Below are 27975 nucleotides of genomic sequence, written 5' to 3' on the forward strand. Positions count from 1 at the left end.
TGCCAACCAATTTACCTAATTAACATGTATACCACACTCCAGGTAACAACAACTTTTCAAATGCAGTTGGAACATTCACCAAAGTAGACCATATTCGGAGACATAAAGCAAACTTTAACAAATTTAAAAGAATAGATAGTTTCCAAGGTCAATTCTTGGACAATACTGGATTGAAACTAGAAATTAACAACAAAAAATATATTTGCAAAATCCCCTCAAATACCTGGCAATTAAGCATTTCTAAGTAATACATTGTAAAAAGGGTAATCACATGAAGAATTAGAAAATACTTTGAATTTTATAAAAATGAAAACACAACATATTCAAATTTATGGAATGCAGTAGAAGCACTAAGAGGAAATTTTTTTTTGCGTTAAATGCTTACATTAAAACATAACAGATTTCAAATCAATCATTTAAGCTTCTATCTTAAGAAACTAAAAAGAGAAAAGCAAACTAAACCTAAATGTAGCAGAAGAAAGGAAATTAGAGCAGAAATCAATGAAATTAATAGCAAAAAAAAAAAAGGAAAATAAAACCAAAAGCTCTTTCTTCTCTAAAAAGATAATAAAATAAGCCTCTAACCAGACTTACCAAGAAAAACAAAAGACACAAATTATGAATGCCAAGTGTAAAAGGGAGAACATCACAAATCCACAGACATTCAATAGATAATAAGGCCATGAAGAGCGCTATGGCCATAAATTCAACAACTTACATGAAATGGATAAAATTCTTGAGACAAAATAGCAAAGAAGAAACAGATCACTGAATAGTTCTATAACTATTAATGATAGTTATAATGATCAAGTAGGGTTTAAATTCTTGAGACAAAATAGCAAATGATAGCAAAATGATAGTTGTAATGATCAAGTAGGGTTTAAATTCTTGAGACAAAATAGCAAAGAAGAAACAGATCACTGAATAGTTCTATAACTATTAATGATAGTTATAATGATCAAGTAGGGTTTAATCTGGGAATGAAAGGTTGGTTCAACATTAAAAAATTTTATATGGGGGCGCCTGGGTGGCGCAGTCGGTTAAGCGTCCGACTTCAGCCAGGTCACGATCTCGCGGTCCATGAGTTCAAGCCCCGCGTCAGGCTCTGGGCTGATGGCTCAGAGCCTGGAGCCTGTTTCCGATTCTGTGTTTCCCTCTCTCTCTGCCCCTCCCCCGTTCATGCTCTGTCTCTCTCTGTCCCGAAAATAAATAAACGTTGAAAAAAAAAATTTTATATGTAATTAACCATGTCAAAAAGATTAAAGAGGAAAAACTATGATTATCTCGAGAAGCAAAAGCCTTTGACAAAATTTTACCTCCATTTATGAAAAACAAAAGAAAGCAAAACAAAAAAACCTCTCCAAAACCAGAAACAGAAAAGAACTTCCTCAATATGATAAATGGCATCCAATTAAATATTTAGCTAATACAATGTTTGACAGTGAAAGACTGAATGCTTTCTGCACCCTAAGATCAGGAATAAGGTAAAGATGTCAGTTCTCACCACTCCTGCTCATTATTGTACTAGACGTCCTAGCCAGTGCAATATGGCAAGAAAAGAAATAATAGGCAAACATACAGGAAAAGAAGAAATAAAACTGTTTCTATTCACAGATGACATGGTTATCTACATAAAAAATCAAAAAGCTACTAGAACTAATAAGTGAGTGTAGCAAGGTCTCAGGATCCAAGACAAAAACCAAAAATCTAGTAATAAGCAACTGGAAATTGAAAAAAGTAGTATTTACAATAATATAAAAAAAATACTAAGGTATAAATCTTGCAAAATATATGCAATATTTGCATGTTTTAAATGATAAAAAAACTAATGAAAGAAATCAAAGAAGATCTAAATAAATGGAGTGATATGTCATGTTTATGGACTGAATAACATAATATTGTTAAAGTATCACTTTTCTCCAAAATCAATAGATACAATGCATTTCAATTAACAATTTTTGCCTAAAAATAGTAAATACTAAAAAAAAAAAAAATTTGGCAAAGGTTAAGTAACTTAAGAGTAGCCAAAACAATTTTTATTTATTTCCCAATGTTTATTTATTTATTTTGAGAGAGAGACAGAAAAAGAGAATGAGGGAGGGTAGTGGGGAGAAAGAATATCCTAAGCAGGCCCCACGCTCAGTGTGGAGTCCATTGCAGGGCTCAATCCCACAACCATGAGATCATGATCTGAGCTGAAATCAAGAGTTGGAGGCTTAACTGACTGAGCCATCCAGGCACTCCCAAAAACAATTTTTATAAAGAAGAACAAAGTTTAAGTACTCATCTGAATTCTAGACTTACTGTACTACTTTCAAAAGTAGTGACAAGTGTGGTATTGGAGAAAATACAGACACACAGCTCAATGAAACAGACTAGCAGCTTAGAAATAGTCCTGCACATCAAGTGATTTTCAACAAAGGCACAAAGGCAATTCAGTAGAGGAAGAACACTCTTTTCAAAAAATCGTACCAAAACAATTATACATCCACATGCAACACATAAATGTCAATCCATACTTTGTACCCTATACAAAAATTAACTCAAAATGGATCATAAACCTGGTTCCTCAAAAAAAAAAAAATTAAAAACAGAATTACCATATGATCCAGTAATTCCACTAATGGGTATTTACCCAAAGAGTACAATAACACCAATTCAAAAAGATATAGGCACCCCTGCATTATTACATTATTTATAACAGCCAAATTATGGAAACAGCCCAAGTATCCATCCATAGACGAATGGATAAAACAGACATCTCTCTCTCTCTCTCTCTCTCTCTCTCTCACACACACACACACACACAGGAATATTACTCAGCCATAAGAAATAATGACATCTTGCCATTTGCAACAATATGGATGGATCTAGAAGGTATAATGTTAAGCAAAATAAGTCAATCAGAGAAAGACAAATTCAAATTTTTTTTTGAATTCATAACATATGAATTCACTCATGTGGAATGTAAGAAACAAAACAAATGAATAAAAAAGGAGCTATATAAAAAAACCAGACTCTTAATTATAGAAAGAAAACTGATGATTAGCAGGGGTGGGGGGGGGGGGTGGAATGGGTGAAACAGGTGAAGAGGATTAAGAGAACACTTATCATGGTGAGCCCTGAGTAATGTAGAGAGTTGTTGAATCACTATTAGTTTCAGGTGAATTAGTGCATTTGTCAGGTGAATTCACCTGAAACTAATAGAACACCATATGTTAACTATAGTGCAATTAAAAATGTTTACATAAACAGTAAAAAGTTTTGGAAAAAAATTATTCATAGACCTAAATATAAAATATAAAGCCATAAAACTTCTAGAAGAAAACATAGGAGAAAGAAATCCTGTTAACCATGAGTTATGCAAAGATTTCTTACATACAAGACCAAAGTACCATCTATAAAAGACAAAAAGTGATAAATTGGATGGCATCAAAATTAAGAAATTTTGGGCGGCACCTGGCTGACTCAGTCAGTGGAGTGTACCACTCTTGATATCAGGGTCATGAGTTTGAACCCCACATTGGGTGTGGATCCTACTTTAAAAGAATAAATACATAAATAGAAATTTAAAATACAAACTAAATTCTGCTCTTCAAAAGTATCCGTTATAAGACTGAAAAGGCATAGACAGTCTGGGAAAATATTTGCAAATCGCATGATGTGTGATAAAGGATTTGTATCCAAAGTATATAGACAAATCGTGAACTCGATAGTAAGAAAACAAACAACACAATCTTTTAAAAACGAGTAAAAGATTTTAACAGACACGTTGTCAAAGAAGAATATATTCGGGGCGCCTGGGTGGCGCAGTCGGTTAAGCGTCCGACTTCAGCCAGGTCACGATCTCGCGGTCCGTGAGTTCGAGCCCCGCGTCGGGCTCTGGGCTGATGGCTCAGAGCCTGGAGCCTGTTTCCGATTCTGTGTCTCCCTCTCTCTCTGCCCCTCCCCCGTCCATGCTCTGCCTCTCTCTGTCCCCCCAAAAAATAAATAAACGTTGAAAAAAAAAATTAAAAAAAAAAAAAAAAAAGAAGAATATATTCGAGTGGCACACAAGTACATAAAGATCCCCACACATTATTAGTCACTAGGGAAATGTAAAATAAAATTTCAGTGAGATGCTACACACTTCCTGGAATTACAACAATTGAAAATATTTTTTTTTTTTTGACAATACCAATTCCTTGCAAGAATATAACCAAGATAACTCCCACCCGTAGCTGGTATGAATTCAAAGTTGTACAGTTTGGAAGCCAGTTTGGCAGTTTCTCATGAAGCTAAATGCACGTTTTACCTGACCCAGAAGTCCCACTTCTAAGTACTCACCCACGTGAAAGAAAAACTTAAGTTCACCCAAAAAACTTCACACGAGTGTTTACAGTGGCTTTATTCCTAACCACAAAACTGGAAACAACTCAAATGTCCTGTAACTGGGTAATGGATAAACAATATGGCACATCCATTCAATGAAACACTAGCAAGCAATAAAAAAGAAACAATATATGGAGCCGCGTAGTTGCATCTCAGATGCATTATGCTGGGTAAAAGGAGCCAAAGACAAAAAGTTACAGATTTCATGATTGCATTTGTATAATAGTCTTGCACAGGAAAACTTACAGGGATGTAAAACAGACCAGGGGTTTCCAGAGGCGTGCCGTTGGAACCGGCGAGGCCTAGCTGGGCTGATAACCACTCTCAACCTTGTTGGAGAATATCAACACCTTCAGAAGAGTGTTAGGAATGAATAAAGTAATAACGTCTGTCATATAGTATGAAAATCGTTCACTGCCTCTCTTGGCCGCGCGCCCCCAGAATTCTCTGATCCAGAAAAAGGCCTAACGAAATTCCAGCAGTTAAGCAGGCAATGAGAGGACTTGAACACGGGTCAAAGTAAGAGCGGAGATTTGGGAAAGTCTCACCTTCATGTTCCCCACAGTTTGGCAATTTCGAACCGGGGTCTCACTCTGCGGAGGAAGGCCGGGCTCTGCCCTCGCCCAGTCCCGGGCGGAACCCGCAGGGCAGGAGGTCTGCCCCGCGGTGCTCCCAGGCAGGGCGCAGCGGCCCCGAGCGCGCACAGTGAGCGCGGAAGCCCGCGGCCGGGCCACGGGACGCCGGCCGAGCGCAGCCACCACGGGGCCCCGCAGGGAGGCGCGCCGCCGCGCCGGCCGTCTCGCTCCGCAGCCCGAGTGAGCGCCGCCGCTCCTGCGCCTCGGAAGGGCAGCGGGCCCCGCCGCCGGCCCCACCCGATGGCGAGGCTGCGGGACTGCCTGCTCCGCCTGACGGTCACGATCCGGTCCCTGCTCTTCTGGTCCCTGGTCTACTGCTACTGCGGGCTCTGCGCCTCCATCTACCTGCTCAAACTTTTGTGGAGCATCGGCAAGGGACCCGCTCAGACCTTCCGGAGGGTCGCCCGGGAACACCCTCCCGCGTGTTTGAACGACCCCTCTTTGGGTACCCACTGCTACGTGCGGATCAAGGTGAAGGCCGGCGCGGCCCGGCGGTATCGGGAGGGAACGTGACCGCCGCGAGAGCAGAGCGCGCGGGGCTGCTCCTTCCATGACGCCCAGCGTCCCTTAGGGTTCCTGGGTCTCGCCAGAGCGCGCGGCAGAGACAGGGAAGATACCAAGGGGAAGCAAGCGGGGCGAGGTGTGGCGGGACTGGGGTCGGGCGCGCGCGCGCGCGCGTGTGTGTGTGTGTGTGTGTGTGTGTGAGTGAGTGTGTGTGAGGTGGGGGGGGAGGGAGTGAGAGGGAGAGAGAGAGAGGAACTGAGAATAGGGTATGTGGAGGGTCTCTCATCAGGGTCCTATATACATTACTGTCCCCTCCTGCTCCACCACAGCAACCCAGAATAATTCTGCTCCCGGTAAGGGAAAGCTGTCTCGTGTCACCTTTTTGCCCTTTAGAACTCAGATCAGCTGTAGGGGATTGTTCCTAGGCGCCCTACTGTCTCATGAGGCTGTCTTTGTCCAAATTTTAGAGATTGAAAGAGTAAATAGAGTAAGTCATTGAAAATAGGACTTTTATTCAGAGTAGCGGAATGGAGCGTTCGCAGATGACCTAACCAGTGTGAAACAATAAACGAATGGTATATGTTTGTGGGCAAGAAAGCAGACTTATGAAGTCAGAGACCAAAGGAGTGGAATAAAAAGCAAATGTCAACCATGCATTCAGACTGGAACTGTTCATGCTTGTCCCAAGCCTCCTGGCAGCCCATGGATATTCCATTTCCTGAGGCTCCAGGTGGTGAAGAGATACAGCTTTTCATGATGCACCCTGCAGTCTGACTCACAAGACTTTCAAAACTAGCTTCACATGAGGGGATATTTATGTCACCAAGTGGAGGATTCCTAATAGGAGCTAGAGTGTCCAGCAGCTAGAGTTCAAAAGACCACGGGCACATTTTTCTTACCCTTATTCAGCCTGGGGTTGATATGAGAATAAAAGGAATTAATATATGGGGGGAAAAAAAACTTTAAAAGACAACAAATAAACAAAAACTTAGAACAGCGCCTAGTACATGGTAAGTGCAATAAAGTATTTGTTCACTAAATCCAATCAAGTGGCCAAGATTCATCACCAATAACAGAAGTTACTGAACTTCTAGAAAGGCATTTTGCAATTGAGGGTAAAGTCAGGTTTGTTATCTGAGGAAGAAAAGCAGTGAGAAAGAATCATCTGGAATTCCTCATAATGCTTTTCCCCTGACCCTGGCCACCCTAAAGAGTTGCCCCAGAGACAGAACCATGGAGTGGAAAAGAACATTGTCCTGCAAGGTAGAAGAAAATGGGGTTCTGCTCACAGCCCTGCTCCCAACCACCTTTATGACCCATGTTCACATCTTTGAACTTTGGTTTCCTAACCTGTCAAAATGATGGGGTTGAATTAATTGACCTTTTAAGATTTCTTCACATCTGAAAACCCCTTTGCTTGGGTTACCTGATATAACACCCAGTCTCTGGGCTCAGCTTTTGGTTCTTGGTTTCTTTCTTCACTTCTTTCTGAGTTTTTGTTTTCTTTTCTTGCTTTTTTCTCCATTTTCCTCTTTTCAGCTTGCCTTATATTTGCTGTATTCCTGTCTCACTCCTATGCTTTTCATTTTCCTTGGGCAGTCTTGTCTCCCGCATGCAGAGAAAAGTCTTGAGCACTCAGAGCATCCTGCTGTTAGAAATACATTGACATGACATGAGGAGCAGGAGGCAAGGGGAACAGTACATACAACTCTCAACTTAAAATAATAATGTGGGAAGGAGAGAACTAAAAATAAGGAAAGGAGGTGTGAATTATATAACTGATGGCACAGCTCTTGACGGGCAAGCTGAGAAAAGTACATGACTAGGAGGTAAACACGGCAGGAATATAAATTCAGATCAGAATTATTTACATGTCCTGCAGAATTTGAATGAGATGGAATGTGACACATCAGTAAGATGAAAGTCACAAATTGTGACACTGTTCCAGAAGCTTATAACATACAAATTGACCTTGTAAGGAGAACAAGACGGGAAGAGGGAAGGTACTACAAAGAGCAATGTTTAGAAAAGTAAATCTAATTTGCCCTATTAATAAATCATGGGACTTTTTTCCTTTTTGAAATTCAATAATATTTATTTTATTTCTTGATATTAAAAATAATGTGGGGCGCCTGGGTGGCGCAGTCGGTTAAGCGTCCGACTTCAGCCAGGTCACGATCTCGCGGTCCGTGAGTTCGAGCCCCGCGTCGGGCTCTGGGCTGATGGCTCAGAGCCTGGAGCCTGTTTCCCATTCTGTGTCTCCCTCTCTCTCTGCCCCTCCCCCGTTCATGCTCTGTCTCTCTCTGTCCCAAAAATAAATAAACGTTGAAAAAAAAATTAAAAAAAAATAATGCAAGTTTTTTCTTTAATGAAATGGAAACACTAAATGCACTTACTTTGACAATCAACACAAGATATCACTAATATTCCATGCCCTCTATTTTCTACTGCAGGATTCGGGGTTAAGATTTCATTATGTTGCTACTGGTGAAAGAGGCAAACCACTTATGCTGCTGCTTCATGGATTTCCAGAATTCTGGTAAACTTGCCAACTAACTTTTTCTTGTGCATTAAGGACTTGTCTTATCACAGTGTCATTGTCTTGTTATGACTTTTCATGGACCTTACTCTATGCCCACTTACCCAGTTATCCTTCCCTATGGTTTTCCTTGTATTCTAAAGGAACGTGCATGGTGCTAGCCCTTTTTTTTTTTTTTTTTTTGAGAACTAAAAGAAGTATGGTTTAGTGTTTCAAGTTTCTGAACTAGCTACAAAACAGTTTTTATAGTATTTGCTGCCAGCAAAATACAACATTGGGTAGGAAAAGGAGATTTGAAAGAAACCAAAGGCATAGAGTGCCTGTTTATCTGGAAGCTTCGGGTGAAGCCTGGGGTAAGAGGAAGGTGGAGAGAGAGGAGAGGGCTCATGGAAATTGAGAATGAACTATTTCCAGCACGTAGCAAAAGGCTCATATGAATGCAGGACAAATGAAAGACCTGAATATTTCACATTAGGAAAAAACCTATAACCAAAAATACATAGTTGTTAGTTACCTAGGAGAAAATGTTCTGTTCTCCTTTGAACCTGAGTACAGATGAAAACAACATGTGATTAAACTTTTAAAAAATGGATATCTTGGGGTGCCTGGGTGGCTCAGTCGCTTAAGCGTCTGACTCTTGGTTTCAGCTCAGGTCCTGATCTCACAGTTTGTAGGTTTCAGCCCTGTATCAGGCTCTGTGTTGACAGTGTGGAATCGGCTTCGGATTCTCTCTCTCTCTCTCTCTCTCTCTCTCTCTCTCTGTCCTCTTCTTTCTCTCTCTCAAAAATAAATAAATAAACTTTTTTTTATTTTTTTAATGAATATCTTCCTGTGGGGGCTCCTGGGTGGCTCAGTCAGTTGGGTGTCTGACTTTGGTTCAGGTCATGATCTCGTGGTTCATGAGTTAGAGCCTGCTGACAGCTCAGAGCCTGGAGCCTGCTTTGGATTCTGTGTCTCCCTCTCTCTCTCTCTCTCTCTCTCTCTCTCTCTCTGCCCCTCCCCCACTCACGCTCAGTCTCTTTCTCTCTCTCAAAAATAAATAAAAACATTTTTAAAAATTTACAAAAATAAATATCTTTTTAACCAATGCTACATATGGTGGTAAAAGAAAACTGGATTTTTGATAACACAGAGCTATGATTTTGAGACAGTTCACAAACCATCAAAAAATGGGTGAAAAATCGTCATATTCTCTGGGCTGACGGAAAGGCAGAATATATGGTATCTTTTCAAAGGTCTGGGACAATGCCCTGTCCCCAAATTTCTCCCTTATTATCACTCTTAACACCTAGAATTTCACCATTACATATTCTGCACCTCCTTCGCAGTTTTAAAGACTTTGTGTTATCCAAAGTCCTGATTAAAAATGTACCTGGTTCTGAAAGAGGTCTGACCCTAATACACTTCAGTTAACATTTTATCAGTGAAAGAGAGTTTATTAATAAATACATTGAGAATGCCAGCACACTAGGAAGTATTAGGCATCGAAGAAAAGAATGGGGGATGGCAAGACCCCATTTACCTCATCATTTTTCCAGAGCAAAAAGGCTATAGATGTCTTTTTCTGAGATATTCCCTTCACGAAGATTTTCCTCCCCTTGGATTTGCCTACATGAATAAACATAAGTCGTTTTCATGTTAAACTTTTATCTGTTCTTCCATCTGGAGACAACTTAATTAGGTGGTAAACAACCCAGTGCAATTTAAGCATATGTATGTGGACTCGTTTAGTGGAGTGCTTGATATGATTGGCTCACAGTAAGATGTAAGTCTGAAGCCTTAGTCAAATCTGCATAAAGTAACATGGGCGGTGAATTCTGGCTTAATCACTTACTTGCTGCAGGATCCTGCACGATCATCTGCAATAATCTAGCAGAGCTGTTGTGAAGATAAAGAAAGGCAAAATACGCAGAAGGCCTTTTACATAGCCCCAGAGAATATTCTGTAAATGTTTCCTTTTCTTCCTTCATTCCCATTCACTCAATGTGGAGACCCATGTGCCAGCACTAATGTCCTCCATGCATTTATTAATAAAGTCCCTTTTACTGATAAAGTATTAACTAAAGTGCTTTGAGATCATACCTCTTTGAGAGCTAGCTGCATTTTCAATCAGGACTTTGGATGATACAAAAACCTTAATACATTTTTTAATGTTTATTTATTTTTGAGAGAGAGAGACAGAGTGTGAGTGGGGGAGGGGCAGAGAGAGAGGGAGACACAGAATATGGAACAGGCTCCAGGCTCTGAGCTGTGAGCACAGAGTCCAATGTGGGGCTCAAACTCGTGAACCAACAAGATCATGACCTAAGCCAAAGCCAGATGCTTAACCAACTGAGCCACCCAGGTCCCATCCCTTTTTTTTTAATATTTTTTTTTCAAAATCTTTAAAATTTTAAAGGAGGTGAAGAATATGTGATAGTGGAATTCTAGGTTTAAGAGTGATAGTAAAATAATGGAATATTACTTGGCGATCAAAACGAATGAAATCTTGCCATTTGCAACGATGTGGATGGAGCTAGAGTGTATTATGGTAAGTGAAATAAGTCAGGGAAAGATGAATATCATGATTTCACTAATACATGGAATTTCGGAAGCACAACAGATGAACATAAAGGAAGGGAAGGGAAAATAAGATTAAAAAAAGAGAGGGAGACAAACCATAACAGACTCTTAAATACAGAGAACTGAGGGTTGCTGGAGGGGTGTGGGGGAGGAAGGGCTAAAAAGGTGATGGGCATTGAGTAGGGCACATGTTGGGATGAGCATTGGGTGTTATAAGTGATGAATCACTAAATTCTACTTCTGAAATCATTATTACACTATATGTTAACTAACTTGGATTTAATTTTTTAAAAAAAGTGATAGTAATGAAGAAATTTGGGGACAGGCCATTGTCCCAGACCTGTAAAAAGATAATTTCCTGATTCTGGCGATGATGATGATGATGATGATGATGATGATGATGATGATGATGATAGTTAACATTTACTGACCATTTATTGTGTGCCAGGCACTCTTCTAAGTGTTTTGTGTGATCATCTCATTTAAACCTAAGGCACACCTTGTTTTTGAACTTCACAGCTAACCTCTACTGCTTGTTCTTGGTATATAGGAATGATAATTATCTGATAATATACACTGATTTTCATCTTTCAAATTTCACACTTTATAGAAACATTCAAGAGGGTGTTAAAAAGTTAGCTAACAATGTTAGAACACCTCACCTTAACATTTTGGATCATCATTCTAAATACAATTCATGATCTGTTGGGGTAGGGGTTGATATTTAACTTTTTAGAGAGAAAGATTTAAAAGCTATTCTGTCTCTTCACCCCACACCAACCCCAGTAATTGTCCATGTTCTTTATTCTCCTGGAACTTTACTTCTTACATGTGGAACAGTCAACTATTCCTACATAAAATAAAAATAAACCTACAGCCTCTTGAACCATTTGGTAATTGTTTCAAAGAGCAATTAGCACAGACTCTTAAATACAGAGAAATGAGGGTTGCTGGAGGGGTGGGGTGGGGGGGGGGAGGATGGGCTAAATAGCAAATAGCAGTGATACATTTTCAATTTAGGACAGTAGATGCATTCTGTCATATTTTAAGAATGATACTTTTTTGTACATATTTCAGAGAATTTTCCCATTATTTACTCTTGATAAGAGTTCTTTTGCAAAAGAGAAATGCCTGGTGGTTCTTGTACATGTCCTCTAATCTTCAGTGAGTGGGACAGCCTAGGAGAGGCCTGGCACTGGCCCCTGGACACCAGTCCCATTTGCTCCAGGAAAGTCAAGTTTTGGATGTGTTACTCCAGGAGATTTAAAAACAACAACAATGAACTCCTGATAACCTGGTTACTCAAATAGAGCATATTGAATTTACTGAGCTTTGCCCAGCTGTTAATCTGAAAGCTACCCATTTGTTCAGGGAAAGTCCTAAAGCAACTACAAGGACATTGCTGGAAATCAGACATCTCTGTTTGACTACATCATACCCTAAACCAAGACCTCTCTGTTGAGTCTTACTTTGTCTTTCCTTCCAATCAAATTACCACTATTACCTATTAGGAATCTAGTCAATTCCATCCAGGTACTCCATTCAGAAAAAAGACAGATTCAGAGTTTAAGACAAAGCTGTTTTGATTAAGCCACTTCAAGTCTCTCTCTCTTGGCTTTCCCTTCTCTTTTTCCCAAAGCCCCTTCTCTGGCATTTTCATCTTTTTTTTTTTTTTTTTTTTAAGTTTATTTATTTGAGAGAGACAGAGACAGTGCTAGTTAGGGAGGGGCAGGAAGAGAGAGTGAAAATCCCAAGCAAGCTCCAAGCTGCCAGTGCAGAGTCTAACGCAGGGCTCAAACCCACAAAACTGTGTGATCATGACTTGAGATAAAACCAAGAGTTGGACACTTAACTGACTGAGCCACCCAGACACCCCATGTCTCTATCTTCTTTAAAAGCCCAAAACAGCAAAACAAAAAACTTTGACATTTCAAGCCAATGTAAATTTACATTATAAGTGTAAATAGGGGTGCCTGGGTAGCTCAATTGGTTAAGTGTCCAACTCTTGATCTCAGCTCAGGTCATGATCCCCCACTTGGCAGCTTGGAGCTTGCTTGGGATTTTCTCTCTCTCTTCCTGCCCCTCCCTAACTAGCACTGTCTCTGTCTCTCTCAAATAAATAAACTTAAAAAAAAAAAAAAAAAAAGATGAAAATGCCAGACAAGGGGCTTTGGGAAAAAGAGAAGGGAAAGCCAAGAGAGAGAGACTTGAAGTGGCTTAATCAAAACAGCTTTGTCTTAAACTCTGAATCTGCCTTTTTTCTGAATGGAGTACTGAATGGAATTGACTAGATTCCTAATAGGTAATAGTGGTAATTTGATTGGAAGGAAGGACAAAGTAAGACTCAACATAGAGGTCTTGGTTTAGGGTATGATGTAGTCAAACCGAGGTGTCTGATTTCCAGTTCTGGGTTTGAGCCCCACATCGGGCTCTGTGCTGACAGCGTGGATCCTGCTTGGGATTCTCTCTCTCCCTCTTTCTCTGTCCCTCCCCAACTTGCTCTTTCTCTCTTGCTTTCTTTTTTTTTTTTCTTTTTTTTTTAAATTTTTTTTTTCAACGTTTATTTATTTTTGGGACAGAGAGAGACAGAGCATGAACGGGGGAGGGGCAGAGAGAGAGGGAGACACAGAATCTGAAACAGGCTCCAGGCTCTGAGCCATCAGCCCAGAGCCTGATGCGGGGCTCGAACTCACAGACCGCGAGATCGTGACCTGGCTGAAGTCGGACGCTTAACCGACTGCGCCACCCAGGCGCCCCTCTCTTGCTTTCTTAAAATAAATAAACTTAAAATAATTTTTAAAATAAGTGTAAATATTATTCCTCTATGAATAAAGTTTTGCCTAAATACACATAAAATTATAAGCTTATCTGTAGATCGAGTAGATCAGAATATTTGATACTGTGAAAACAAAATAATCCTAAATTGACAATGTGTGTCAGAATGATTTTAAACAGAAAAGCACTATACAAATGCAATATATTATCTGTATTTATTATTATTACCTAAGAATAGCTATTGAGAATTGATGACATTTAATATCAGATGTTACATGGAAACAATAAAAATTCTGGGTGTTCTTTCTTAAAAGCTGAAGGAAACATCAAACAGATACATCTATGAGACTTTTAGCTAAATTATCCCAAAATAAAATTGTCAGAAGATGGTTTTTCTCCCACTCTCTCTCCACCTCAATTTGCATCGCTTTTAAAAATATTTGGAGCTGATGCAGGCAGTTTCTTTGATTTGTCTTCATCACCAGCTGTATGGAATACATTCGTCATTACTCAAGTGCTGAGGCAAGGGAGGGCTCTTCGTACACACAGCTGAGCAGAGGCTGATGACTGTGGCCTTTTTTCTGTTGTGAAGGGGAAAAGGATATTTTACATCTGAATGTGACTAGCCTGGTAAACCAGGAGCCCTCTTATGTCAAGAGTAATCACTAGGAAAGAGGTTGCCTTTTCAAAAGTGTCTTCTGCTATAACCTAAAGGCCCTAGAAAAAAAATGTGGATGAAAATAGCTAGCTTTGTTTATTTGTAATATTTTTAGGAGTTACTGATTTTGTAGTATGTTTCATTTCTGTGTCGGGGGGTCATTTTTGTTTTATATCATATGAATGAAATGCCATCAGTCTATCACTGGGGTGATTTCTTTTTCAGTTTAAAGTGTGAATCAAATATGCTTTATTTATGAATTCTGGGAAGATAACTTTTTTAACTTGCCATTTATTAAGATAGCAGCTGCCCTATTTCTTTTTTTTAAATAAGTGTATTTATTTATTTTGAGAGAGAGAGAAAGAGAGAGAGCGAGCAGGAGAGGGGCAGAGAGAGAGAAATAGAGAATCCCAAGTAGGCTCCACACTGTCAGCACAGACCAGGATGTGGGGCTTGAACTCATGAACTGTGAGATCATGACCTGAGCCGAAACCAAGAGTCAGAGGCTTAACTGACTGAGCCACACAGGTGGCCCACCAGCTGCCCTATTTCTTAGAAATGTTTAAGATATTGTTTGGTTCTGCTCATGGATAACAGCAATAGTTGAATTTATTTGTAAGGCAGTTTAAATTATTAAGAGAATGAAATACACAGGTATTATGTTTGCAAAATCTCTAATGAAATTTTAAATGCAAAATATTGCAGTATTCTACACATTACTTTGAGTCAAATTTCTGCCTTGAAATCTCTAATTAAATAAATGTTGGGGGGTGTCTGGGTGGCTTAGTTAAGTGTTCAACAGTGGTCTCATGGTTCATGAGTTCGAGCCGCGCATCAGGCTTTCTGCTGTCAGCGTGGAGCCTGCTTTGGATCTTCTGTCCCGCACACCCCCCCCCCACCCCCGCTTGTGTTCTCTTTCTCAAAAATAAATATTTAAAAAAATTATTTTTTTTAATGTTTATTTTTGAGAGAGTGTGTGAGCAGGGGAGGGGCAGAGAGAGAGAGAGAATCTGAAGCAGGTTTGGCACTGTCAGCTCAAAGCCCAATGTGGGGCTTGAACCCACGAACTTTGAGATCGTGACTTGAGCCAAAGTCAGATGCTCAACTGACTGAGCCACCCAGGTGCCCCAACTAATTAAATGAATTCTAAATGAAGACACAGATACTTATTCAAACAATGCAGATTTTCATGGACACTGAATAGAAATTTCCCAGCAGGAGCTTGGGAACTTTAGTTGTCATTGTCTCACGGTTCAAGCTTTATTGAACAACTGGTATTTCTAGCACTGTCGGGGCTTTCATTCGTTAGTTGTTTCACTTATTCAACACATCTTTACTGAGCGCCTACACTAAATATTCTGAGAGCTGAGGGAGCTCCCAATTGAGTGGAAGCACCAGACACCCCCGGTTCATTATAACACACAGGCCCAGTATGCTGAAAAGCGTATGTACAAGTGGGATAGTGTGAAGGGGCACCCTACCCGCCTGTAAAGGTGGGGGGCCTGGGAAGTCTCCTGGAAGTGGACATGCTCAGCGTAAGGAGTTCAGTGAAGGGGAAGAGCAAGGATTGTGAGGAGGAGGGGAATGGTGGAGAAGGATGATATTTCAGACAAAGGAAATCAGGTGAACAAAGTCAAAAGCAAAACGCAACACCGCGTTTATTCACTGCAAGTGCCTTAGCAGTAAGGGCAGTGTACCGTGGACTCAGGCCAGACTACCAGGGTTTGAATCCTGGCTCTGCTATTTGCTAATTCTGTGACCTTTGGGAACACAGTTAACCTCTCTGTGTTTTTGTTTCTTTAGCTCTAACGTGGTAATACCTACTTCATAGTTTCGCTTTGAAGATCAACATCACTATATGTGAAACACTTAGAATTGTGCCTGGCATGTAGTAAGAATGATATAAATGCGAGCTGTTTTTGTTAGCTAGCAAACGACAAAGACTATAAAGTAACCAGGCTGGAAGATTGGGCAGTAGTCAACCCTTACAGGTTTTTGTCTGCCGAAATGACGAGCTTGGGCTGCATGTTTTGAGTATGGGTATACCTTGTTTTATAGTGCTTCACAGCTACCATGGTTTTTACAAATTGAAGGTTTGTGGCAACCCTGTGTCGTGCAAGTCTGTTAGAGTCACTTTTCCAAAAGCATTTTCTCACTTTGTGTCTCTGTATCACATTTTGGTAATTCTTGCAATATTTCAAACTTTTTCATTGTTATAATCATATTTGTTATGGTGTTCGGTGATCAGTGACCTCTGATGTTACTACTGTGATTGTCTTGGAAGAGCTACAAACCACACCCACATGAGATGGTGAACTTGATGATACATGTGGTATGTGTTCTGGCTACTTTACCAGTAAGCCACTCCCCCATCTTCTTCCCTCTCCTTGGGTCTCTCTTTCCTGAGACACAACAATATTGAAATGAGGCCAATTAACAACCCTACAAAGGCCTCTAAGTGTTCAAGTGAAGGGAAGAGTGGCACATCTCTCACTTTAAATCAAAAGCCAGAAATGATTAAGCTTAGTGAGGAAGGCATGTCATGAGCCAAAACAGGCCAAAAGATAGGCCTCTTGTGCCAGTTAGCCAAGCTGTGAATACTATGAAGAAGTTCTTGAAATTAAAAGTGCTACTCCAGTGAGCACACAAATGATAAGAAAGCAAAACAGCCTTGTTTTTGGTACGGAGAAAGTTGTAGTGGTCTGGATGGAAGATCAAACCAGCCACAGCATTCCCTTCATTCAAAGCCTAATTCAAAGCAAGGCCCCAATTCTCTTCAATTCCTTGAAGAGTGAGAGAGGTGAGGAAGCTGCAGAAGAAAAGTTTGAAGCTAGCAGAGTTTGGTTCATGAGGTTTAAGGAAAGAAGTCATTTCCGTAACAGAAAAGTTCAAGGTAAAGCAGCAAGTGCTGATGTAGAAGCTGCAGCAAGTTATTGAGAAGATTCAGCTCATATAATTCATGAATGTGGCTACAATAAACAATAGGTTTTCTATGCAGACAGGTAGCCTTCTATTGGTAGAAGATGCCATCTAGGGCTTTCTTAGCTAGAGAGAAAAGTCAATGCCTGGCTTCAAAGCTTCAAAGGATAGGCTGACTCTCTTGTTTCTAATATAGCTGCTGACTTAAGAAGTTTAAACCAATGCCCATTGATGATTCTGAAAATCCTAAGACCCTTAAGAATTGTAAATCCACTCTGTTTTCTATAAATGGAACAACAAAGTCTGGATAACAGCACATCTGTTTACAACACAGTTTACTGAATATTTTAAACCCACTGTCGAGACCTATTGCTCAGAAAAAAAGGATTTCTTTCAAAATATTACTACTCATTGACAATGCACCAGGAGTCACCCAGGAGTTCTGATGGAGATGTACAACCAGATTAATGTTGTTTGTATGCCTGCTAACACAATATCCATTGTGCTTCCCATGGATCAGGAAGTTACTTAGACTTTGAAGTCTTATTATTTAAGAAATACATTTCATATGGCTATAGTTGCCATAGGTAGTGATTCCTCTGATGGGTCTGGGCAAAGTCCATTGAAAACCTTCTGGAATAGTCCCATTCTAGATGCCATTAAAAACATTAATGATTCATGGGAAGAGGACAAAATGTCAACATGAGCACGAGTGGAAGAAATTGATTCCCACCCTCATGGATGACTTGGAGGGGCTCAGGACTTCAATGGAGGAAGTAACAGGCGTGGTGGAAACAGCAAGAGAACTAGAATGGGAAGTGGAGCCTGAACATGTGACTGAATGGCTGAAATCTCATGATAAAACTTTCATGGATGAGAAGTTTCTTCTTATGGATGAGCATAGGCAGTGGTTTCTTGAGATGGAATCTACTCCTGGTGAAGATGCTGTGAAGATTGTTGAAATGACAATAGAGGACTTAGAATATCACATCAACTTAGTTGATAAAGCAGAGGCAGGGTTTGAGAAGACTGACTCCAATTTGGAAAGAAGTTCTACTGTGTATAAAATGCTATCAAACAGCATCCCATGCTACAGAGTAATCATTTGTGAAAGGAAGAGTCAATTGATATGTCAAACGTCATTGCTGTCTTCTTGTAAGAAATTGCCACAGCCACCCCAGCCTTCAGCAACCACCACCCTGATCAGTCAGCAGCCATCAATATTGAGGTAAGACCCTCCAGCAAAAAGATTACAACTCACTGAAAATTGAGATGATGGGTAGCACATTTTTAGCAATAAAGTATTTTTTCTTTTTCTTTTTGTTTAATTTTTATAACATTTTTAATTTTAATTCCAGTGTAGTTAACACACTGTGTTAGTTTCAGGTGTACAATACAGTGATTCAACAGTTCTACACAAGCAATTCTTGCTTTTATTCTTTTTTTTAATGTGTATTTATTTTTAATAGAGACAGAGAGAAGGGGAGGGGCAGAGAGAGAAGGAGAGAGAGAGAGAGAGAGAGAGAGAGAGAGAGAGAGAGAGAGAGAATCCCCAGCAGGCTTCAAGCTGTCAGTGCAGAGCCCAACGCGGGGCTTGATCCCACAAACCATGAGATCATGACCAGAGTCGAAGTCAGATGCTAAACTGGCTGAGCCACCCAGATGACCCACAAACAATACTTTTTAAATTAAGGTATATACATTGTTTCTTAGGCATAATGCTATTGCACACTTAACAGACTACAATGTAAACATAACTTTTATATGCACTGGGAAACCAAAAATTCATTTAACTTACTTTATTGTGATATTTTGCTTTATTGTAGTGGTCTGGAACCAAACCCACAATATGTCTGATATATACGTGTAATAGGGATTCAAGAAAAGATGTTAAACAGGGAAATTACATGGCAGAGTTTGCTTTTACAACCTCCCTCTGGTTTTGTAGAAGATAGAGCTAAGGGGAATGAAATACAGGTAGATCAATCGATAGGTTGCTGCATTAATGGAAGCCTGAATTAAGGTAATGATAGTAGGGATGGATGGGAAAAGTGATTAAATAAATATTTAAAAGGTTAAATCTGCAGAACTTTATTGATTGGGAATGAGATAATCCCTAAAGATGGAAGAGTTGGGCCTCAGTTACAAAGACATAAAAAAAAATCAATTGAAAATTTTAAGTAGGGCTAATGAGAAAAATAATATCATATGTGTTGACAAATGAGTATCTTTAAGGAAACAAACTGCTTTATTTGTTACAGCCCAGAGACACAATTAATAGCATTGCTATGACCTCACTAAGAAACACACTTTTTATTATTTTAACATTTTCAAATGTGTCTTAATTGGTAATGCTTTTGTAGATTTTCACAAATCATAGATATTCTAATAACAGATCATAGATTCTGTATCCATGTCTGACACTCTTCCTAATGACCTGTTGATGTAAAATACATAATTCGTTTCATTGATCTTACTGCTTTGTGTCCCTTGACATTGAAGTCTCTCTCACTATTAGTTTATAATCTCAGATCCCTGTATACACTTGCCTATTGCACTCCAAAATCTTTTCTCCCAGTTGGCTTGTGTCAGATAATTCTACACTCTTTCCATGAACAGATATGCATGCAGATCCATTTTTTAAATGCATATTTGAAATTCCACAACATGTGAGTCACTTTGAAAAATCCATGTCTTTTTTTTTTTTTATCTGTTTGTTATCCAAATGATTTTGCTTATTTGAAGAAAATCTCACTGACCAGGGTGCCTTGGCTGGCTCAGTTGGTAGAGCATGCAACTCTTGAATCTCAGGGTCGTAAGTATGAGCCCCACATTGGGTATGGAGATTACACAAAAATAAAATCTGAAAGAAAGAAAGAAAGAAAGAAAGAAAGAAAGAAAGAAAGAAAGAAAGAAAGAAAGAAAGAAAGAAAGAAAGAAAGAAAGAGAAAGGAAGGAAGGAAGGAAGGAAGGAAGGAAGGAAGGAAGGAAGGAAGGAAGAAAGAAAAAGAAAGGAAGGAAAAGAAAAGAAAAGAAAAGAAAAGAAAATCTCACAGATCTCTATATTTCGTTCAATAATGCAGTTCCATGACCAAGCAAAGGGGGGGTTACCTGGCCCTGTAGAGGCCTCCAGGACCTGGCAAGAGCACTCTGGCCATTCTAATTGGTCAGTGCCGGTACCATTTTGGCTGTTAAATGTTTTTTTTTTTGTTTTGTTTTGTCCTTAAAGTTTATTTATTTTGAGAGAGACAGTGCTCATGCACACAACCAGGGGAGGGGCAGAGAGAGAGAGAGAGAGAGAGAATCCCAAGCAGGCTCCCTGCTTTCAGCATAGAGCTTGTCACAGGGCTCCATTTCACAAACTGTGAGATCATGACGTGAGCCGAAACCAAGAGTCAAATGCTTAACTGACTGAGCCACCCAGGTGCCCCTGTTAAATGTTTTTAATATCACACTTGTTTGTATTCATTCAGGATCTTCTCCACAGGAGAGTTTTGTTTTAGCAAACAAAGGTTTATCTTAAGCAGCTGTTATATTGGATTCTTTTAGTGATAATCTTTTTTAAAAATCTTCAGACTTTTTCATCTATAAGTAAATTATGATTACTAAAATGTGGAGCCATATTTACAGTGCAGTAAAGTGAATAAAATCTACTTTTTAGGGAAATATATCTTCATCTCATAAATGTTTTTTTATGAATTACATGGTTCTGCAATACAGAAGCATTTGTAAGTACAGATTCCCTGATAGTTGTCAGCATTATTTAAGAAAAGCTTAGAAATTGATTTCTTGAGTACATATGGAAGTGTGTTGGTTTTAGGGGCACCTGGGTGACTCAGTTAAGTGTCTGACTTCAGCTCAGGTTATGATCTTGCAGTCCGTGAGTTCGAGCCCCATGTCTGGCTCTGTGCTGACCACTGGCATCGTGGAGCCTGCTTCAATTCTGCATCTCCCTCTCTCTGCCCCACCCCCACTTGCATTCTCTCTCTCTCTCTCTCAAAAATAAACATTAATATTTTTTAAAAAGAAGTATACTGGTTTTAATATCAGATATTTTGTAGTTTCTGTAAATATTGTCCCTTTGTTATATCCCACTGGATCTGGTAAAAAAAAAAAAAAAACAACAACTAAATTTTAATAAAAAACATCAATGTGCCCTTCTCAAACATGTCCCTTCCTCTGGCTCACACACAGCTATATAACCTTTCTTTTATTTTTTTTTATTATTTTTTTTAATGTTTATTCTTGAGAGAGAGAGGGAGAGAATGAGCAGGGAGGAAGGGCAGAAGAGGGAGACACAGAGTCTGAAACAGGCTCCAGGCTCTGAGGTGTCCGCACAGAGCCCGACGCAGGGGTTCAAACTCACGAATCATGAGATCATGACCTGAGCCCAAGTCAGACGCTTAACCAACTGAGCCACCCAGGTGCCCCTACATAACCTTTCTTAATATAAAAAGTTTCTTACAGTTGTCCATTTAGAAAAGCTGTAATGTAACTCTTTGGATTAGTTACTGCGGTATTCTTAATGTTTCTTATTTCCTGCAGGTATTCTTGGCGTCACCAACTAAGGGAATTTAAAAGTGAATATCGAGTTGTAGCACTTGATCTGAGAGGCTATGGAGAAACAGATGCTCCCATTCATCGAGAGAATTATAAATTGGACTGTCTAATTACAGATGTAAAGGATATTTTAGACTCTTTAGGTAGGTCAGTTAAAAAAAAAACCACAGTATTAATCCTTTTTAAGGGACTAACAGTCAACAAACTGAATTGGAAACCTCATTTCTTGGGAGGAAGCCTTTTCCATTTACCTGAGCTGTTGTCTGGATCCTGTCACCATGGTTTCGAGTGTACAGCTGAAAATATTTATAGAGGAAATTGAAAATAATACTATTATTTCAATATGGAATGACTATTCAGTCCACCAGCCAAGAATAACTTTAAAATTTGTTTTTAAAAATAGATCTAATGTATGCAATTTATTATTTTCAGAACTAATTATTAGAAATTTGATACTTGTACTCAGAAAATTTATTTCTTCAGAACCCACATGTAAATACTCATTTAAAAATGTTGTAAGATACAGAAGCACTTGCACTGTCTTTCTTGTATAGATTAGCTAGTGCCACAATATTATTGTGTAACAAACATCCCAAACTCAGTGGCATATAGCCGTAGGCATTTATTCATATTCTTATGGATATACAAGTCAAGTGTAGGCTGGACCCCTGGGTCTTTGCCTCAAGTTACAGGTCTTGCTGGGACTGGCTTCTCCCTCTGAGTTAGACTGGAGCCCAAGCTAAAGGGGAGTAGCTACCTGGTGGTAGCTCTTTCTCTTCTCCTGGCAATGGCAGAAATGGCAAGAGGATGAGCCCAGCTGCGGAAGCATATTTCAAGTTTCTGCTTGCAGCTTATTGGTCAAAGCAAATCATATGGCTGAGCCCAAAGTCAAGTCATATGCCCACCATACCACAGCAAATCACACGGCTAAGTCTCACATCAAAGGGGTCATAAGGTATACTCCTTTTATGGCAGTGGGGAGATGGGAGGAGTAAATACTTTTTAACAATAATTGAATCTACTACACCTCTTTTGACTAAAATCCAGCTGCTACCATGGTATGTTAATGGAGCCAATATAGTGAGAAAGCCATGAAATCAAATTAAAGCTCTTTCTACAGTAATCTAATGAGAGCATAGGTCAGGCCAATATTCTAAGAAGAAAAAAAAATGAGGTCTGGGGTGTCAATGCAGTGTTGACATTTAGTCTGATTACAATAAAATAGACTCAAAGACATTGATTTCTGACAGCCATATTTCATTCATCTTTTGTGGTGATTCAGAGTTGGCCTAAATTCATCTTCATGCAATTTTCTAGGCAAATCAATGACATAATATAATCTTGCTTATGACCGAATTATGTGTAATCTTTACCATGGTTTCCCAAACTCAGTTTCGTGGGACAAGAGCTGGGCTAGCTGTTTCCGATTTTTTTTTTTTCATATAGATTCCTGGGAGAGATTCTAAATCTGTAGGTCTAGAATGGAGGTTGGACATCTAAATTCTCTAAAAAGCTACTTAGGTGGTTCGTACATACAGGTTTTGGAAACACCAAACTCAGTATCTGCACGAAGTGCCTAATTACAGTCGGGTTATGGGAAGATTATTTTCAGAAGTGTACCCATTTTACATGAGGTAATAATGCATCCACCTGTTTCTTTTCAAAGATGTCAACATTTTTTTCTCCGTTACAGGATATAGCAAATGTGTTCTTATTGGCCACGACTGGGGGGGAATGATTGCTTGGCTAATTGCCATCTGTTATCCCGAAATGGTGATGAAGCTTATTGTTATTAACTTCCCTCATCCAAATGTATTTACAGGTGAGTTTAAATTTTCATTAAAACATCTTTGTTAATGTGACAATTCACTATTGTCACTGACACTTTGGATTAAAAACAGCAAAATTTGAATATCAGTATTTTTTTCATTAAATGACTAAAATATGATATTAGCACATGACAATGTCAGATACCTTGGCTTTAAATATTCTTCAAGAGCCTGATAAATTGTAGCTTCATATTTGCTAGCATAATTTTATTTTAATTTTTTGAAGGACATTTTACTGCTAACTTGCAGAGGGATAAAGGGAAAAATGCAGTGACACTATTTTGACAGTAATGAATCTTGACAACCTAGACATAAATTCTCTTGCCTGACTGCTTGGGCTATCAAGAATGACAGCATTCTTTAAAGCTGCAGTTCTCAAATTTTTGGTTTCAGGACTCCTTTATACTGTTAAAAATTATTAAAGACCCATTGAGTTTGTGTTTATATGGGTTACATATATAAATATTTACTATATTAGAAATTAAAAATGGGAAAAAATTTAAAATTCTTTATTAACTCATTAAAAAATAATAAATTCAATACCTGTTAACATAAATAACATTTTAATGAAAACTAACTACATCTTCTAAAACACAATTTTAGTGAGAAGAATGTCATTGCTTTACATTTTTGCAAACCTCTTTAATTTTTGGCTTAATAGAAGACAGCTGGATTCTCACATCTGCTTCTGCATTCAATCTGTTGCAATATGTTGTTTTAATTGAAGTATATGAAGAAATCTGGCCTCACAGATTTGTAATTGGAAAAGGGACGAGTATTTTGATAGCCTTTTCAGATAACTGTGGATTTTCTTCTTTAATACTACACCAAACTCAAAAATTGGTGATTTCTTAAATGTTAGTAACAATGTAGAATCCAATGTCACATTAATGAGATTTTCGTACTGTTACATTAAAATCCATTAGTCTCTTTAGCACTTTGAATGGATTTTTTACCCATGCATGATTTTGCATCATCATGCAGTGGACGATATTGGTTCATTGAGTTATGCAGATCTTCCATAAATTGACGTATTTTGTGATATTATACCAAAGAACCCACATTCATTAATATCACCCCAATTTCATCAAAAAGTCATTGAGTATTGCAAAGCTGTCATGCTCACAGTAGCAAATAAATGGTTCCAAACTTCTAATTTTCATTTGAAAGCTTGAATTTGGTCATTGGCAACAAATACTGTTGATTGTTTTCCCTCAAGTGACAGGCTCACTTCATTCATTTTCAAGAGACTGTCAGATACTGAAGTCTGACTGATGATAATTTGTTAGTCATCCATTCATGTAAAAATGGTATTCCATAAAAAATGCAGCTAATTCAACTAATCAACGCAAAGAACTGCAGAAATGCTATCCCTCGAGACAACTATTGTATCTGGGTGTTCAACAGAACTGCTTTATGTGTTCTTTGTGTTTCATCTTGGTACTCGAAAGCTGTGTGCACAAAAGTTGAAATTTAAAATTAGTAGTTTTTGCTGTTTTATCTAGAACATTCCTAAGTGAAAATGGCACTTAACTTTATGTATTTCTGTATTTGTTTGCTGCAAATGTGTGGTGGTGAAGAATACAATGACTACTTGTATTGTTCAGTGTCACTGCCGTGGTTTGTGCTCAGGCAGCAATGGCTTTATCTACCATTGCTTTGGTACCATGAGCACAAATCTCAACCAGATGAGAAAAGCTAATAATGTCTGAGTAGTGTAATGAATCTTGGGGATTCCCAGAGGTCCACATGGACTATACTTTGAGAACCTCTGCTATAAAGGGAACTCTTAAAATCTTCAGAGTGTTCAAAGACCTGTGAACCATTACTAGGCACATTTTTATTTAGTTTTGGAAAAAATTATAATCTTGTCCTGTTTACCCTTGTCAAGTTTTCAGGTACTGCTTCAGGAGCTTCAGGTACTGCTGTTACCCTCAGCAGCCCACTAGGGAACAAAAAACTCAGAACAACATATATCTATGTTGGAAACATGACTACATAAAAGGGAAAAGGGAACATGACTACTGAAATACTGTACAATATAAATGTAGGAGTTGATTTTTGGATATACCCAATTGTCCTATGTTTGTTGAGGTGACAGGATGGATGCTTAGGCTTCAAATATCAAACTGAGATGCACTAGACTGTTCTTAGTTGCATTAGGTAGCAGAAGTTGTGCTACCTGCTTAAGCCATTGATCGGGACCCTTGAATAAATGTTATTATTGTGATGTTGCTGTATGGACAAGTTGTAATTGGTCACTTCAGCAAGAATATTCTTGGAATATTTCTGGAACTGTTTTATCAATAATAGGTTCAACCCTAGTCAGGTTAATACAAAGTCTTCAAGTAATATGCCTATATTTTCTGCTTAATTATAGTGATATCTCTTAATGCAGGGCTGAATAAATTTTGTTCGATGATGATTTTACAAAAAGTATAACATAACGATGCTCCACTTACCTGAGAATTATAGTTTTACAATTTCCAACCATGTTATTAAATGTAGTTACAAAATTAGAAATAAGAAAAAATTACCTGTATAGCAAAGAAAATTTTAAAAATACAGTGCACAAGAAACAAGTATGCACACTTGATATGTATGATTACACTACTCTCCAGTTTAAAGATTCATTGTCTTCTCAAAGCACTTAAAGTCCATATCCTCTGGCCCTCCTTGACTGGACTTCTGCTTTGCTCTCTGATTCATCTCATGCCACCTCCTTCTCCTCATTCACTACACCATCCACACTGATGTTCTTTCTGCTTCTTGAATGTGCCAAGCGCAGGACCTTTCTGTGCCTGTTTTTTTTTTTTTTTTTTTTTTTTTTAACATTTATTTATTATTGAGAGACAGAGACAGACTTTGAGCAGGGAAGAGGCAGAGAGAGAGGGAGACACAGAATCCGAAGCAGGCTTCAAGCTCTGAGCTGTCAGCACAGAGCCCTACTGGGGGCTCAAACTCACAAACCAAGAGATCATGACCTGAGCCAAAGTTGGACGCTTAACCGACTGAGCCACCCAGGTGGCCCCTTGTGCCTGGGTTTTTTTTCCTAGATCTTTGCATGGCTGACTCCCTCTTACCCTTCAGGACTCAGTCCACACTTTGTATACCCAGAGAAGCCTTTTCTGACCACTTCTGCTGAATAATAGTCTCTCCACACCAGCCAATAATAATTCTCAATCAGATTACCTTCTTTTAAGTTTCTTTATATTACTGTTGCTATCTAAAGTGATCTTTTTAAATATTGGTTATTTATTGTATAAATTCCTTATTAATGGGAACCTCTTCTGTCTTATTAACTGCTAAACCCCTTCACACACAGTAGATATTAAAATATTCCTTGAATGAAGGAATTTTCTAGATCCATAAATGAATTTATAGGAAACATGTCAGTTTCTGTTGAGGCCAAATTAATAAGGTATTCAAGTCCACCTGTAAACAAAATCTTTTAAACAACAGAAAATTACCTCCCCATTTATCCCTAGGGAAAGTGTGAGGTCACTGATAATAACCTTGAAGAAAAGGCAATGTCATTTGGGTTTCCTGTTCCCTTCTGAGTCAAGACTTTATATAATGAAATTTTCTTTTTATTTAAAGTGCTATAAATTTTCTAAATACTAGAAATGTCCCTAATAAAATATAAGAACATAGAAATTGTTCCAAAGAGAAAAATACAGAAGGCTTATTTGTAGATTCTTTTATGGGATCATCTCAAAGGTGAAATTGCCTTGAAAAGAAGCTCTTTCAATAGTAAGTAATTTATACCCCTTGGATAAGGTCTAACATGGCATTTTAATTTCAGAATATATTTTACGACACCCTGCCCAGCTGTTCAAATCCAGCCATTATTACTTCTTCCAAATACCATGGTTCCCAGAATTTATGTTCTCAATAAATGATTTCAAGGTAAGTCAAACATGGTGATGGAAGTTAACTAGATTTATTGTGGTGATCATTTTTGAAATTATACAAATATTTAATCATTATGTTGCACACCTGAAACTAATATAATGTTATGTGTCAATTATACCTCAATAATAAAGTTGAAAAACTGGAGTCCAAGAGGATGACATAGTTAGGAAGTTAAAAATAAAATAAAGATAGCAGCACTAGAAAAAGAAGGAAAGAAAAGAAAAAACTGGTCCTGTTTATGTCATTTGTTTAAAATAATCATTTATTGATTGTTATTTGCTGAAAAATGAAAATGAAAAATGAAAAATATTTTAAATTAAAGTCCATCCTTCAGAAAGAAAAATAGACAAATGCTAACATTTAATAAATGCTTCTAAGACCTCATCTATAGGCTTACTTATTTTTACAGTCTCTGTATATTTGACTGCCTGGTTGTTGCTCAATTTTTGTTGAGAGCCTGTATCCCTATAGGCAAACCTCTTTTTAGAGAACATTCCATGGGGAGACAAGGGAATATGAATACCAGGTGAGAGAATTTGACACGGCAGAAGTCGAGGCCCTTGAGTGCAAACAAAACCCTGAAACAAAGTAAACATGAGGGTTTTGGTGTACCCTATACACCTACAACCAGGAGTCATATATTGTATCTATTTCTTGGAAGTTTATTGAATGCTTTTTGTGTACCTAATGCGGTATTAGATATTTAAG

The 27975-nt window shown here is 38.6% G+C and overlaps 1 protein-coding gene and 1 long non-coding RNA gene across 2 annotated transcripts in view; both read left to right on the top strand.

The window, feature by feature from the left end:
- The first annotated feature begins 5139 nt into the window (after positions 1-5139).
- EPHX4 (epoxide hydrolase 4) overlaps positions 5140-27975 on the top strand; it is a 42801-nt gene continuing 19965 nt past the window's right edge. Inside the window, exons 1-5 of the mRNA XM_045478270.1 lie at positions 5140-5477; positions 7964-8049; positions 21509-21666; positions 23217-23345; positions 27158-27261. Of these exons, the coding sequence (XP_045334226.1) occupies positions 5247-5477; positions 7964-8049; positions 21509-21666; positions 23217-23345; positions 27158-27261 (708 nt within the window). The 5' untranslated portion in view covers positions 5140-5246. The remainder of the gene's footprint in view (positions 5478-7963; positions 8050-21508; positions 21667-23216; positions 23346-27157; positions 27262-27975) is intronic.
- Positions 16122-17867, top strand: LOC123598225. Its single transcript, XR_006712452.1, has 2 exons — positions 16122-16154; positions 17766-17867. It is a non-coding gene; the product is annotated as an uncharacterized LOC123598225 (long non-coding RNA).

The sequence above is a fragment of the Leopardus geoffroyi genome, chromosome C1 (genome assembly GCF_018350155.1).
Source record: "Leopardus geoffroyi isolate Oge1 chromosome C1, O.geoffroyi_Oge1_pat1.0, whole genome shotgun sequence".
In the NCBI taxonomy this organism is placed as follows: domain Eukaryota; kingdom Metazoa; phylum Chordata; class Mammalia; order Carnivora; family Felidae; genus Leopardus; species Leopardus geoffroyi.